The sequence below is a fragment of the Aquarana catesbeiana genome, linkage group LG05, assembly GCF_042186555.1.
Source record: "Aquarana catesbeiana isolate 2022-GZ linkage group LG05, ASM4218655v1, whole genome shotgun sequence".
Taxonomy (NCBI): domain Eukaryota; kingdom Metazoa; phylum Chordata; class Amphibia; order Anura; family Ranidae; genus Aquarana; species Aquarana catesbeiana.
In genome coordinates, this window is record NC_133328.1 from 11569710 (window position 1) to 11585420 (window position 15711).

The window sequence follows — 15711 nt, forward strand, 5'->3', positions numbered from 1 at the left end:
TGTACAGCTGACTCTCATCTGTTCGGCTCCGGCTATTTTCGGCGGCTCGTACTGCGCAAGCGCTGCGCCTGCGCAGTACAGGGGAGTCCTTATCCGCTGGGGGGGAACTTTCTCGGCAGAACACCGGGGATAGTGGGGGCGGGGCGGGAAGACACAGGAGGAGCAGAGGTGGGAGGAGGAGAGCTATATTGCTCTGCTCTCCCATCAGTGAGGGGGGGTGGATGTGTTCGCTGGGCTGTGTGTAAGAGTGTCATAGACACTCCTGCAGAGCTGCAGTGACCAGTTTCAGAATTTATAGGCTGATTTCTTCCATCCTACTTTTGGACGTGAGAAGTCAGTCTGCTTTTTTACTGTCACTGAGATACAGAAATGGGAGGCTTGCCCACCCCTGTGCTGGTGGAGTCCGTCCTTCCTGAAGTCGCTCTCCTCCCTCCCTTCAGAGTGTCAGCGAGCAGAAGGAGGGGGAGAAATCCCCTGCAGGAGCTGACAGGACGCTCTGCCTCTCTCTCTCAGGAGAGCTTGTGTCCACTCACGGCGAGCCAAGCAAGATGCGGGACACCCGATACATTAAAGAAACAAAAGGTGTTTCATTTGGAGGGGCACATGGTGGGGCACAGCACAATGTTGGGGGGTCAGGGCCCCCTCTGGCCCCCCTTAGTGACGCCATTGAGGAAGACCAAAAGAAGATGGAAGAAGAAGCGGGGAAAGAAAAAAATAATAAAGGAGTTGTCAAAAACCGTCTATTGTCTTTTTTAACATTTTTGACACTTTTTTTGTGAAATGGTAGGGGTAGATTTGTACCCCATTACCATTTCACACGGGGGGGCGGGATCTGGGGGTCCCCTTGTTAAAGGGGGCTTCCGGATTCCGATAAGCCCCCCCACAGAACCCCACAACCACTGGGCAAGGGTTGTGGAGATGAGGCCCTTCTCCCCATCAACACAGGGACAAGTTGCTTTGGGGGGGCTACCCCAAAGCACCCTCCCAATGTTGAGGGCATGTGGCCTGGTACAGCGCTATGATTGCAAAAAAAGGGAAAACTTGTATGTGATTCAAACATATATGTGACAAAATGAGACAAACTCTAACATAATAGATGTGAATGGATATTAAGCAATATGCTAATATAGTGACTGCACTACACACAAATGTCCAAATTGAACGAAATTATGAAATACAGTCCAATTAGGTTTGTGATCCAATACACATGTGAGAAGTTCCTGGCATTCCTGGGAACCTTGGAGTGAAAAAATGGAAGCAAACACCACCACCGTGAAAGAGGGAGGAGGCTTACCAAATATTATTAACTTGGCGGGGCATATACCACCCAAGTCAACAAGGCTTGTTGGGTTCAAACCACCCAATAGGGGACAGCAGATCCTGGAACTCCGTTAGTCGATCAGCCTTAGACGGTCATGAGATGTTAGACCCCAGATGACGACTGTGCAATCGAAACGCTTTAGGTGGACCTTCTGCTAACATCTGCTCGTGCTTTTACATGCTGTATCAATTTCTTCCAAATGTGAGTGTTGAAATTATAATTTTAATAAACCGCCTTCTTTTTAAACGGTATCACGCTATGTCAGCCCCCTTTTTCTATTACATGATACCCTTTAGGCATGTGTAATTCGTTTCGTTCCGAATTAGTTTTTTAACGAATTTCGACAAATTCGTTAATTCGGGAATATCCGAATTAACGAAAACCCGTTTAACGAACTTTTTCCGAATATTCGTAAATTCGATAAAATTGTAAATTCGTAAATTCGGACATTCGTACATTCATACATTCGCAATTTACGAATGTACATTCGTACATTCGTACATTAGTAATTTAGTGAATTCGTAAATTTGTAAATTTGAAAATTCGGAAATCTGAAATAATAGTTAACTAATAATAACTTAACTATTACTAGTAACTTTTAAATTATAGGTATTGTAATTTCCTTTCAAATTTGGCTGTTAGTGAACATAACACATAGAAAATTTATCCGAAGTTATGAATGATCCGAAAAAACGAATGCCGTATCCAAACGAATGGAACGTAATGAATTAATAATAATGAATAACAATAATAATAATAATAACAACGTTTTATTATTATTATTTATTATTAATTTGTTCCGTTCCATTTGTTTAGATGCAGCATTCGTTTTGGATAATTCGTAACTTTGGATAAATTCCTATTTGTTACGTTCACTGACAGTCAAACTTGAAAGGAAATTACAATACCTATAATTTAATAGCTAGTTACTATTTCAGATTTTGGAATTTTCAGGTTTTTGAATTTTCAAACTTCGAATTTACAAATTTCCGAATTTTCTAATTTACAAATGTACGATTTTACGAATTTACGAATGTACGAATTTATGAATGTACAAATGTAAAAATGAACAAATGTACGAATGAACGAATGTTCGAATTTTCGAATGTACGAATTAACGCATTTACGAATTTATGAATGAACGAATTTACGAATCGCGATCATAACGAATGACCCAAAAAACGAAAAAAATAATAAACGAATGAAATGAAAACGAACAAATTTTTTGGCTGTGCACATGTCTAATACCCTTCCTGTGACAATAAGTTTTCATGCTCCCCGAGACTCCTGGAGCCTTCAGCTAACATCTCATGACCTTCTAAGGCTAATCAACTGACGGAGTTCCAGGATCTGCTGTCCCCCATTGGGTGGTTTGAACCCAACAAGCCTTGTTGACTTGGGTGTTATATGCCCCGCCAAGTCAATAATATAGGTAAGCCTCCTCCCTCTTTCACGTGGTGTTTGCTTCCATTTTTTCACTCCAAGGTTCCCAGGAATGCCAGGAACTTCTCACGTGTATTGGATCACAAACCTAATTGGACTGTATTTCATCACTTCACTCAATTTGGACATTTGTGTGTAGTGCAGTCACTATATTAGCACATTGCTTAATATCCATTCACATCTATTATGTGTCATTTTGTCACATATATGTTTGAATCACATACAATTTTTCCCTTTTTTTGCAATCATAGCGCTGCACTTATTTATTTTCAACCTACTTAGCTCTTTGTCTTCAGCCGTGACGGCTGCTGGATTGCGGAGTCACAGTGCAGTATACACTTTTTATTACTCACTATGTGGCCTGGTACGGTTCAGGAGGGGGGCGCTCTCTCGTTCCCCCCTCTTTTCCTGCGGCCTGCCAGGTTGCGTGCTCGGATAAGGGTCTGATATGGATTTTTGGGGGGACCCCATGCCATTTTTTTAAAAATTTTGGCACGGGGGTTCCCCTTAAAATCCATACCAGACGTAAAGGGTCTGGTATGGATTTTAAAGGTGGACCCTCACGCCATTTAAAAAAAAAATTGCCACAGGGTTCCCCTTAATATCCATACCAGACCTGAAGGGCCTGGTATGAAATTTGGGGGGACCCCCAAGCATTTTTTTTTATTTTGGTTCGGGGTTCCCCTGTGGGGGACCTCCATGCCATTTTTATCAATTAACTTTTATGTGTATTGCCGGACTGACAATTTATTATAGCCGCGAGTAGTTTTAAATTATTTTTTTCCTTTAGAAATGTCATTTTGCTGTCAGACTGTTCTAAACACGGGAAACATGCGCCACTTTACAGGCATACTATAGACACCCCCCAGGTACAAAATTTAACGGAATATTACACTTTTATTATTTCACTTTAAGCATTAATAAAATCACTGCTCCCGAAAAACCGGCCGTTTTTAAAACTTTTTTTTGCATTGATACATGTCTCCTGGGGCAGGACGAAGGTCCCCAAACACTTTTTATGACAATAACTTGCATATTAACCTTTAAAATTAGCACTTTTGATTTCTCCTATAGACTTTTAAAAGGGTGTTCCGCGGCTTTTGAATTTGCCGTGAACACGCCAAATTGTTCGCTATTCGCCGAATGGGCGAACAGCCAATATTCAAGTTGAACTCATGTTCGACCCGAACATAAAGCCCATCCCTAATTGTGAGCAAGAACCACAAGGGTAGGTACCCCAGGTCTTACATGGGTCTCTCCTTGTGTTCCCTTTATACTCACTCTGTGTTAACATATTCCCAATGGATCCTGGTTTTTTATATGTGATCTGGGGCTTTGCTGTAGCCAGGTCAAAATTGGATCCTCAGTGAGGCCAGTATTTACTAATAATTTTCCTAATTTGATGCTGTTCCTTGGAGTACTTCATAATAATCCTGGTGATATTATTATCCTCATTTTTCTTTTTTGGTTTGAAAATAAGGTCTCATCTAGCAATGCCCTTTGCACAATTAAATGTCTTCTTTAGAGTTGTTTTTGTATAACCTCTAGCCAGCAATCTGGTGGTGAGCTCATCACATTCTTTTTGAAAATCCTCATCAGTAGTGCAGTTTCTTCTTATGCGAAAGAACTAACTAAATGGAATTGATCTCTTTAATGTGTCTGTGTAAAAACTGTCTGCATGTAGCAGGGTGTTACCTGCAGTCTCTTTTCTGAAGAGCATACTGCTAAGTCCCCCATTGGAGTCCTTTTGGATACAAATATTCAAAAAGTTGATCTCTCTAAAGTCATAGTTCATTGTGAAAAAGAGATTAAAGTTGTTCTGATTCATGGATTTTAAACACTCTTTCAAGTCACCCTCTGGACCATCCCAGATGATAAGAACATCGTCTACGTACCTCTGCCACATTAAAATGTGCCGAGTGTACATAGACGACTGCTCTCCAGAAAAAAAGTAATTTTCCCACTCCCCCAGGTACAGGTTGGCATATAAGGGTCCTTTTGGATACAAAAATCCAAAAAGTTGATCTCTCTAAAGTCATAGTTCAGCACGTCCCCATAGCCACCCCCTGCACCTGGAAGACAAAACTATTGAATTTCCAATCAGTGGTAGCCCGTTGTCTGAGTACTTGATTAATTGCTGCAATGCCCAAATCCTGTGAAATGCTATTGTATAGCGATTCCACGTCAATGGATACCAAAATCACTGATTCTGGAATCACCAGTTCCTCTAATTTGTAGGAGGTGGATTGTGTCCTTGTACGAAGGTAAATCCATGACATGTGGTCTGAGATAATGATCGATAATCTGACTTACTCCTTAAGAGATGCAGCCATTTGCCAAAATAATCAGCCTTCCTGGGTTTTTTTAAAGCTCTTGTGCACCTTGGGGAGGGCATATAGAGTGGGCAAGCAAGGATGTCTTGTTCTGACGAAGTCCCATATATCTCTTGTGATGGCCCCTTCATTAAGGACTCATCCACAAGTGAGTAGAACTCCTGATTAAATTCCTCCACTACTGATAACATTAGGTGTTGTTAAGTATTTTCAGACACATATTCTCATAGTTAGTGTTGTCCATAAGGACAATGTTCCCACCCTTATCTGATCCTTTAATTGTAATATCAAAATAGTTTTTAAGCGATTTGAGTGCATATTTTTGCTCCAAAGTCAAATTGTCATTATGATGAGTCGTATCCCCTTTTAAAGCCCCAATTTCCCTACTAATTTGCCTAACAAATAAAGCTATTGCAGGGTTTAAATTCAAAGGGGGAAAACTGTGCGATTTCCTTTTCAATTTCTTGTTTATATTATCCTCAGTCTCCTCCTCACTTTCTTCACTGTCTAGATTCTCCTCCCATGCTCCATATAGAGATTCATTTTCTTGTAACAACAGATTCAAGTCTCTATTGGCTCTGAAATCTGCTGCTTTTAAATTCAGGGGTAGCTCCATTTCCTTATTGCTTTGCTTAGTATATAAACTTAAAAAAAAAGGTTTCTAGCAAATAAGTTTATGTCCTTGATTGTCTCAAAGACATCCATATTGTTGTCAGGACAAAAGGATAAGCCCAATGATGGCACATCATGTTCTGCTGAAGTTAGGACATGAGAAGATAAATTGACAATGTTTAATCCTCCTTCTGAAAAAGTTTTATTACAGGAGATTGCATCTCCTATTGTGTCTGAGGTGGGGGAGATGATGTTGGGGGCACCTTGTTTTTCTCTAAAAAATCATCTAGTTGAGTACGTTTTGTTTTGGGGATAGCCCCAAGATCTTTTTTCATATTAGCTTTACCTCGGTTCAGGGAGGAACCTCTAGTATTTCCACTTTGCGCACCTTTCATCATGTATCCCCCACTTTTTCCACCATGTGTTGGTTCCATCTGTGGATCTGTGGGTTTTTTATTTTTCTGTTGAATCTCCCCTTCCATTTCATATCGAAACACATGAGTCACAATTTATCTATAAGCTACACTAGGGTGGATAATACACCCAATAAACCTAGCCTTGGACTCATGATTTTTGGATATGGACCCCATTTGTTTGTATTGTTATATGTAGGAACTTTTTGACCACTTTTTGACCTCTTAACAACACCTAATGTTATTGCAAAATCTCTCCATCAGTAGTGGAGAGATTTAATCAGGAGTTCTACTCACTTGTGGATGAGTCCCTTAATGAAGGGGCCATCACAAGAGATATATGGGACTTCATCAGAACAAGACATCCTCGCCTGCCCACTTTATATGCCCGCCCCAAGGTGCACAAGAGCTTAAACGTCCCCCAGGAAGGCCGATTATTTATGGTCTACCTCATGCAGTTTCAGTGTGGAGCCTTTTACGTGGGGAAGACTCAGCAAAAATTTGGCAGGAGAGTTCGTGCCAGGGGGTCGTGCTACATTTGGGGGCTCATCTGGGAGGCCATCTGCATTGGACCCCAGCCAACCTAGACAATAGCCACAATCCGCATGGGAGGACGCTTTGGTAGCTGCGGTTGCCTGGGGCAGGAGTCAGGAAACACTGTTCTAGAGAGAGAGAGTGAGCACACCTAAAGAGAGATTAGAAAGTGGGTCAGAGCTCTGGCCTCAGGGCCTACATTGTAGACCCGGAAGCTGAATACGACTTGGATCAAGTCTGGGTGCTACTGGAGTGGCAAGAAGAGATGTGTGTTTCCACAGGGAAGAGGTATGCCTAGCCAAAGGAATAATTGCTAGAGTGATCCCGCTCAAACTGGGGGGGAGAGCCCACTGAGCAATAGCCCCCATCAAGGGCTCAGGAAAAGGGCCCAGTATCAGTGGGAGCCACCCCCAAGGAGCCAATGTCCCTCCTTTCTCTTTTTACACAGATATGAACCAGGTAGTCAATAGTTTGGTGAAAAATGGTGCTGGAAAGGCCAACCAGAGCTATCGGAGACTCAGGTTTTTCTCAGGACAGTTACCCCAACTTCTGTAGGGGAAGATGAGTTTGAAACCTGGATGAGTCAAGCTCTGCAGGCCCTGGAAGAATAGAGTGTCCCAGAGGCTGTGAAACGACAACGGCTCAGTGAGAGTCTTCGAGGCCTGGAAGCTGATGTGATTCGTAATCTGGGAAAGAAAACTTGTGTTGCCATGGAGTACATAGACGCCCTGTATGCTGTATTTGGAAGAGTTGAAACTATTGCAGATCTGAAGTACAAATTCAACCACACCCACCAGCAGAAAGGGGAGAGTCTGTTTAAATACATATCTCGAGTAGACCGGATGCTGCATCAAATTTTCCTCAAGAGGGGTATTGATCCCAAAGATGCTGACCAAGCTCATCTAGACCAAGTTCTGCAAGGGGCTAGGTCAAATCACCCGATTGTATTAAAGTTGTTACTAAAGAGAACCAAAGTGGTGCCTACATACCCTGAACTGATAAGAGAAGTATGAGAAGAGGCTTTATTAGAAGAGAAAAGCCAAAGGACCAGGGAGGTGGGTCCTATTGCTTTTATTGGTTTATGGACCCTTGTCCTGCCCCAGGGGACATGTATCAATGCAAAAAAAAGTTTCAAAAACGTCCGTTTTTTCGGGAGCAATGATTTTACTGATGCTTAAAGTGAAAAAAAAGTGAAATATTCCTTTATATATCGTACCTGGGGGGTGTCTATAGTATGCCTGTAAAGTGGCGCATGTTTCCCGTGCTTAGAACAGTCCCGGCAAAAATAACATTTTTAAAGGAATAAAAGTAATTTAAAACTGCTTGTGGCTTTAATGTAATGTTGGGTCCCGACAGTATGGATGAAAATAAGTGAGATAAACTGCATGGGTACCCCCCCCAGTCCATTACCAGGCCTTTTGGTCTTGTATGGGTATTAAGGGGAACCCCGCACCAAAATTAAAAAAGGAAAGGCGTGGGGCCCCCAGGCCCTATATACTCTGAACAGCAGTATACAGGCAGTGCAAACAAGACAGGGACTGTAGGTTTGTTGCTAAGTAGAATCTGTTTGTAATTTTGAACTGGTACATTTTTAAAGTGTAGCTTCAGCAAAAAAATCTTTTGCTGTCTGTGCTCCTCTTCAGAAGATTTCACCTCACGTTCTGTCCCCATGACAAATGTTTTTAGAAAATGTGGGGTTTTAGTGAAACAAGGATTGGTGATAAAGCATCAGTGGAAAGGAGAAAAGTTTTTCCCATATTAACTCTTACAGGAGAGAATTTCCCTTCCTAGGGGTAGATTTCATCTCACTTCCTGTTGTCTCCTTCCGTTTGCAAGTAGGAGTCGTTTGTAAGTTGGATGTTTGAAAGTAGGGGCCTGCCCTATATACTCTGCAGAAATTGTGGCCTTAGGTGTTGGTGTTGCCACAACACTGTAAGCCCTCACAGGGCCCTGCTGTGAAATATTAGATCAAGAATTGTAATTACATGCCCCTGTTGAACAGGGGCAGAAAAATTGGGCCTTTGGTGATGGTGGTGGTGCTGGTGCCACAACACTGTATGTCCTCACAGTTACCCTTGGTAGGCACTGGAACGGGCCCTGCTGTGAAATATTAGATCAAGAATTGTAATTACATGTCTCTGTTGAACAGGGACAGAAAAATTGGACCTTAGGCACTGGTGCTGGTGCCACAACACTGCAACCCCTCACAGATACTCTAGCTGGAGCACAGGAACGAGCCCTGCTGCAAAGAATTGCATCAAAAATTGTAATTACACGCCCCTGTTAAACAGGGGCTGAAAAATTGGGCCGTAGGCACTAGTGCTGGTGCCACAACACTGCAACCCCTCACAGATACTCTAGTTGGAGCGCAGGAATGAGCCCTGCTGCAAAGAATTGCATCAAAAATTGTAATTACACGCCCCTGTTAAACAGGGGCAAAGAAATTGGGCCTTAGGCACTGGTGCTGGTGCCACAACACTGCAACCCCTCACAGATACTCTAGTTGGAGCGCAGGAATGAGCCCTGCTGCAAAGAATTGCACCAAAAATTGTAATTACACGCCCCTGTTAAACAGGGTCTGAGCCACTGGTGGTAGCGCCCAGAGCCAAAAATATTCTTACAAGCTATCAGCATGATCATTCAGGAGGAAGAGGATAGTCACTCAGCATAACAGGATAGTCACTCAGCATCAGCATAGTCTTGAAGGGATCTGACATTGCAAAAAAATTTATTCGGTTACATCAGCATCAGGTGCTTGGTATCTGGTGGTGATCCAGGACTGATTCATTTTTTTAAAGGACAGTCGATCGACCGAGCCGGTGGACAGGCTCACCCTGTGATCGGTTACAAAGCCTCCAGCAGCACTGAATGTGCGTTCCGAAAGAACGCTGGATGCAGGACAGGCCAGTAGCTCAATTGCATACTGTGCAAGCTCTGGCCAGTGATCTATCCTCAAGACCCAGTAACCCAAAGGCTTCGGCGGTGCAGCAGCTGGGGCAGGGAAATTTGCCTGGTCCAATCTAACGTCAGTGTACCGATAGCAGATAGCCCGCAAGTACTTGGCAGTGACACACCTAATTCTACACCTTCATTCCTCTCAGTGCAGGTCTCAGAGAGGACTGAAGGTGTAGTGGGGTTGGAGATCCCAGCTGATGAGGTGCAAGGAGAGGTCCTCTTTGTTCTTTGGTGTGGGTCAGCCAATGAACTGCATGGCAGGTCAACATATGGCTGGTCAAGCATGTGGTGCCCAAGTGGGAGATGTCTTGGCTACGCGAGATACGCTTGAGACATATGTTGCAAATAGCAGCGGTGGGATTTGACTTGTCTCAAAAAAGGCCCACACCAAAGAACTTGTGGAATAACATGCAGAGACAGCAGCGCCCTGCACATGCGGAGCTCTGCGGTGTGATGCAGTCAGTGGCTGGCCCCTGGAGGGCATCCTGCCTTGTTGGTAATGTGCCTCCTCCTCCTTCTCCTCTCTCACCCATGTGAAGTCAGTGACCTCATCATCCCATCCCTCCTCATCACTGCAGCAAACCTGACAGTATGCTGCAGCAGGGGGACCATGACTGCCAGATTGCTGTCCTTCTTGGGCACCCCCTCTGTCTGGGCTCACGTTACTGCCTTCCTCTAGATGAGCACCATCATCGGAGCCCTCAAAATGCTGGGCATCCTCCTGGAGCATGCACCCAACACTGTGGTCAAACAGTTCGGGGGACTCCTCAGGAGGACATGGTGGGGCTAGGGAAGGAGTGACTGATGCCATTGAGCCGAAGGAAGAGGCCGCGTTGGCAGCTGCTTTGCCAGACCCTGAGCCTGGGTGAAAGAGGATGAGGAGGATGAGGACAGCCTGGTCATCCATTCGACCAAGTCTTCCGCATGTTGTGGCTCAACACGGCCAGCTGCAGGAAAAAAAAAAAAAGCCAAGCGTGTCCCACGGCCACGTGCTGATGAGGATGCACCGTGTCCATGACCAGCACTATTGCCTCTAGACACAGAGCCTGCTTGCCCTCTTTTATTGGCTTGTGACTGTCTGCCTCTTTTGTTGGCCTTCCAGACATACTATTGGCCTGCAGTGAGAGTAGCTGCACAAAACTGGGATGTATATATATATCGATTTTACTGCAGCTAGCAGAATCAACTGCCTGCCTGTAGTATTATTAGTATGAGAACGCCTGCACTTGTCTTCAGGTAGCTATACTGTAGGTGCAACTGTGCAGGGTACACAGTACAGAAACTGGAAATACGTCAAGAGCCTACACAAGCACCTGGCCTCAGGTAGTTATACTGTAGGTGCAACTGTGCAGGGTACACAGTACACTAACTGGAAATACGTCAAGAGCCTACACAAGCACCTGGCTTCAGGTAGTTATACTGTAGGTGCAACTGTGCAGGGTACACAGTACACTAACTGGAAATACTGTAAAAACACCTGCCTGCCCGTCAGTATATTCGGAAGAGAAGAACAGGATCTAACTAAACTGAATACAGTATATATATATATATATATATATATATATATATATATATATATATACACACACACAACACCTGGGATGCATATATATATACACAATACACTGTAACTGCAGCTAACTGACTCGACCTGCCTACTCTATCTAACTTAAATCAAATGACACTGTCTCTCTGTCTATCTATCTCTCTCCAGTCTCCACCGCAACACACTACACAAGGCCGCCAAGGAGGTGGCCTTATATAGTGTGGGGCATGTACTAAACCCCCTGAGCCATAATTGGCCAAAGCCTCCTTGGCTTTGGCCAATTACGACTCTCTGTACACACAGCGCTGTGATTGGCCAAGCATGCGGGTCATAGAGCATGCTTGGACAATCATCAGCCAGCAATGCACTGCGATGCCGCAGTGAATTATGGGCCGTGATGCGCCACTCAAATTTGGCGTGAACGGCCAATATCATTCGTAATTCGGCGAACGATCTAACACGCGATGTTCGAGTCGAACATGCGTTCAATTCGAACACGAAGCTAATCCCTAATCCTGTGTAAAGATGGGGTAGTATGAGGGAGGGGGTCCTGTGTAATGGGAGAGTAAAATTGCGCAGGGAGGGGCAAGAAAATATTTGAACAGGGCCCAATCAATATTAAAGAGGAGTTCCAGTCAAAAAAAAAAATTAAAAGTCAGCAGCTACAAATACTGCAGCTGCTGACTTTTAATTGGACACTTACATGTCCCAGGGTCCAGCGATGTGGGGGATCGAAGCCCCGCTTGTCTCCCCCTCCGCTCAGCGGCGCCGGCATTACAACTGTGGGCGCCGGGCTGTGGCTTCACAGCCTGGCGCCCACTGCGCATGCGCGAGTGGCACCGCGCGCCGTGGTTGGCCACTCAGTCACCTGGGACCTGTAATGGGTCCCAGATGATTGACAGGAGGGAGGGAGCAGAGCGGAGCCCTTCCTGTGCCGAGGGGGAAGTGATGTCACCAGCCCAGGCACTGGAAGAGGCAGACTACGAGGGACCACCTAGCAACAGGAATTTAGAGGTAAGTTAAAAAAAAATATCCAAATGTTTTTTTGTTTTTTTTTAGGATTTTTCATGTATTTTTTTTTTTTTTTTGGGTGGAACCCCACTGTAAAGACTGCCCTGTATAGAAGCATTAGAGATACCACCTTTACATATGATGCTCAGTTCCCACTGAACAGAGGGTTCGATGGGCAAAAGTTCAGCTGTTTGTTTGAATGTCCCTAGAATAAAGCCTTTACGGACTGGGGAAAGAGGAGTAAGACATTCCTGGAGTTATTTTCTAATGACTATTTTTATTATAATTGTTTGATTAACCTATTGATTGATTCATTGTAGACAAATATATTTCTGTATTATTTTACTGTTTTAGAATGATAATGGACTTTGTGTGTCCTGATATCTCCTCCAGAATGAAGACTCTGGTTGCTTTTCTATTCCTGGGCTCTTTGGGTCTGGCTTGGTGCAAAGTTAAAATTGATCCTGGAGGTAAGTAAGGAATAATATAAATATAGAAAATAACTGTGGTGCACTAGATAGTGTGTGTGTGTGTGTGTGTGTGTGTGTGTGTGTGTGTGTGTGTGTGTGTGTGTGTGTGTGGGGGGGGTCTGAATACGTTCTCATGGCAGAAGCTAATAAAAAAAAAATCCTAGAAGAATTCTGTTAACAACCCTAAATATGTTTTACGAGGTGATCATTTACAATCACTTTAAAGAGGGACTGTAGTCTGCTGACATAATTTGTAATAAAAACATCTTTGCCATTCTGAAGCTTCCCTTCAACCACTTTGCATATTATTTTATATATACTGTGATTCTGTACTTGCCAAATATGCTGCAGAAATCTCCCTCCACTAAGTCTGGCTGCAGCCATTTTAACTGTGGGCAGCTGAAGCTGCTGCCTGTTCACTCCCTGGATTTACGCAGACACACAGAGGCACACCTCCAGCTCTGCAGCTCTCATTGGCCCTCTTATGACTCACCCCCCTTCCCTTCCTGGAAAACTCTCACAAGAGTGAGAGAGAGCTGTACATGATGTCATAAGCCTAGGCTAATGACCAGACAAAAAACAAGAAGTGGGCTGTATAAGGTATTTATTGGCAGAAAATAAATGTTTTACTATTCAAAGTTAAAACAACAACAAGGGCAGAAGATTTAATAGATGGAAACGTGAAAAAAATGTCTGAAGGTCCACTTTAAGCTGTTAGAAAAATCCCAGTCTGATAGTGTTTATAAAACACTTGCTCAGAGGCTACAGAAAGATACAATGTAACATATTGTTACTTTTGTATCATTCTGTTCATTTATTTGCAGATCAAAGTGATAAACTTCTATTTGCACATGTTTAGCCAAGTCCCGAGGCCCCTTTGATCTAATGAGATCCTCCAGAGTTAGGGATAGCTGACATCCTTCTATGTAGAGTGAGTTACTAGGCATGGTGGGTGTAATGCAAGGTAGATTCATGGACACCAGACACTTCTTGAGTACTAATAAGCTCTGGATCTGCTATACAGGGGTACTATTGAGTTGGTGGTCTGTTGAGTGGGGGGTTCTACTGAGCCCCTTTAAAATAAAGGGATTTATTGTCTCTTAAACAGAACTGTGGGAGAGAGGGTTTAGTGCCAGGACACCCTTTAGTAGTTTCAATGTTAATTGTTAGACCCCGAGACTTCTATAGGTAGACATCTGCATGTGTAGACACGCTGTCTCGTTTGGCAACAATCTTGAACAGTTCCTAACAAAGGTTACAGTGAACTCTTTCACTTCCTCTACAATCTCCTTATTGTAGATCTTCACTCAACTGAGCTCCCAGTCTCTCTCACTAGACTTGTTGATCCACTGCCACTGGCTCTCCTGAACTCTTCCAATCTTCTAAGTATCTTCCTCAAGAATCACCCCATGTTCCTGCTGGGTCCCTAGCTTGGCACTCACAGATACTCCTCAAGCATCACCCCACTGGCCTGCTTGGTCCCTGGCTTGGCACACAAGGCTACTCTGCAAGTGTCACCTCCGCTGGCTGGGTCCCTGGCCCTGGATACTCAGACAGCCTAGCAGCCAGATGTCCCTGGGATAGGCCTCAGGCTCTGGTCTAGCAGCCCGGAGCAGCACATCACACGTCCATCCAGACAGCTGTCCAGGTGGCACAGAACCCGTATCACCTGACCTCAACCAAATAAATAGGCTCTCTCAGCAGGCCAAGGGACCCAAGAAAATCCCTGCCCATTCTTAATCTGTCCTTGCAAAGCCCTTGTCTTATCTAATGCCACCAGATAGCCGGCCATCTAGTGACAGAAGAGAGAAGTGCAACAATTCCAGAATTAGATCAAATACCACCAAAAGAAAGCTCTATTTGTGGGAAATAAAAGACGTACATTTTATTTGGGTACAGCATCGCAGAACCGCACAATTGTCAGTTAAATTATTGCAGTGCCGCAAAAAAATGGCCTGGTCATGAAGGGGGTAAAACCTTCCAGAGCTGAAGTATTTATAGTGTTTGTCAGGGGTGAAGGTTGTTTACCTTCATGCATATGCATGAAGGTAAACAACCTTCAGTGGGCGGCTCCCCCCTTAGCCCCCCAATACTTATCTTAGCATGATCTTGACCCAGTGATGTGCACAAGACCCGAGGCTCTCCGGGGTCTCTCCCTCCTGATTGGCTTCACAGAGCATGTAAGTATGACATGTTTGTAAAGGAAAAAAAATAAAATAACAATCACTTTAAAGCGGAACATCAGTCATTTTTTCATCTTTCCATCTATTAAATCTTCTGCCCTTGTTGTTGTTGTTGTTTTAACTTTGGATAGTAAAACATTTTCTTTCTGCCAGTAAATCCCTTATACAGCCCACTTCCTGTTTCTTGTCTGGTCATTAGCCTAGGCTTATGACATCATGCACAGCTCTCTCTCTCACTCTCTCTCTCACTCTCTCACTCTCGTGAGAGTTTGCCAGGAGGGAGGGGTGAGTCATAAGAGGGCCAATGAGAGCTTCAGAGCTGGAGGTCTGCCTCTGTGTAAATCCAGGAAGTGAACAGGCAGCAGCTTCATCTGCCCACAGTTAAAATGGTTGCAGCCAGACTCAGGGGAGGGAGATTTCTGCAGCATATTTGGCAAGTACAGAATCACAGTATATATAAAATAATATGCAGAGTGGTTGGAGGGAAGCTTCACTACTTGACAAGTAAAATTATTTTTTCCTTTTTGCAGATTTCGCATCACTTCTTGTCTGGTAAATGGTTGTCCCCAGAACAGGAAGTTATTCTGCCTAATCTTCTCCCATAGGTGCCGATAGCCACCTTCCCATCCGTCTCCCCAGGTGGGGGGTGGATGGCATTAGTTTGCAATCCCCCCTGAAATATTTAGCACCAGCCGCCACTGCTTTAGAAGGATGGAAAAACATTATGGGTTAAGTGTATAAAAAAGTGTGCTGAACAAATGTGACAAATATCTGCACTGCTCCAACACATCTTGCCATAGTCTGTATAATTATTTTCTATGTTTGTAAGCGCCATCTAGTGACCATAATGCATTTTGTTCCTGTTTGAGACATTTAGGAAAAAAAAATAC

The 15711-nt window shown here is 43.9% G+C and overlaps 1 protein-coding gene across 2 annotated transcripts in view; it reads left to right on the forward strand.

The window, feature by feature from the left end:
• LOC141144076 (fucolectin-like) overlaps nucleotides 1-15711 on the forward strand; it is a 32387-nt gene that overhangs the window by 9679 nt on the left and 6997 nt on the right. Inside the window, exon 2 of one of the 2 annotated variants that reach the window (XM_073629439.1) lies at nucleotides 12562-12638. In XM_073629439.1, coding sequence (XP_073485540.1) covers nucleotides 12562-12638 — 77 coding nt within the window. Of the gene's footprint in view, nucleotides 1-12522; nucleotides 12639-15711 lie in introns of both variants that reach the window. The other variant, XM_073629438.1, reaches the window with a different exon arrangement.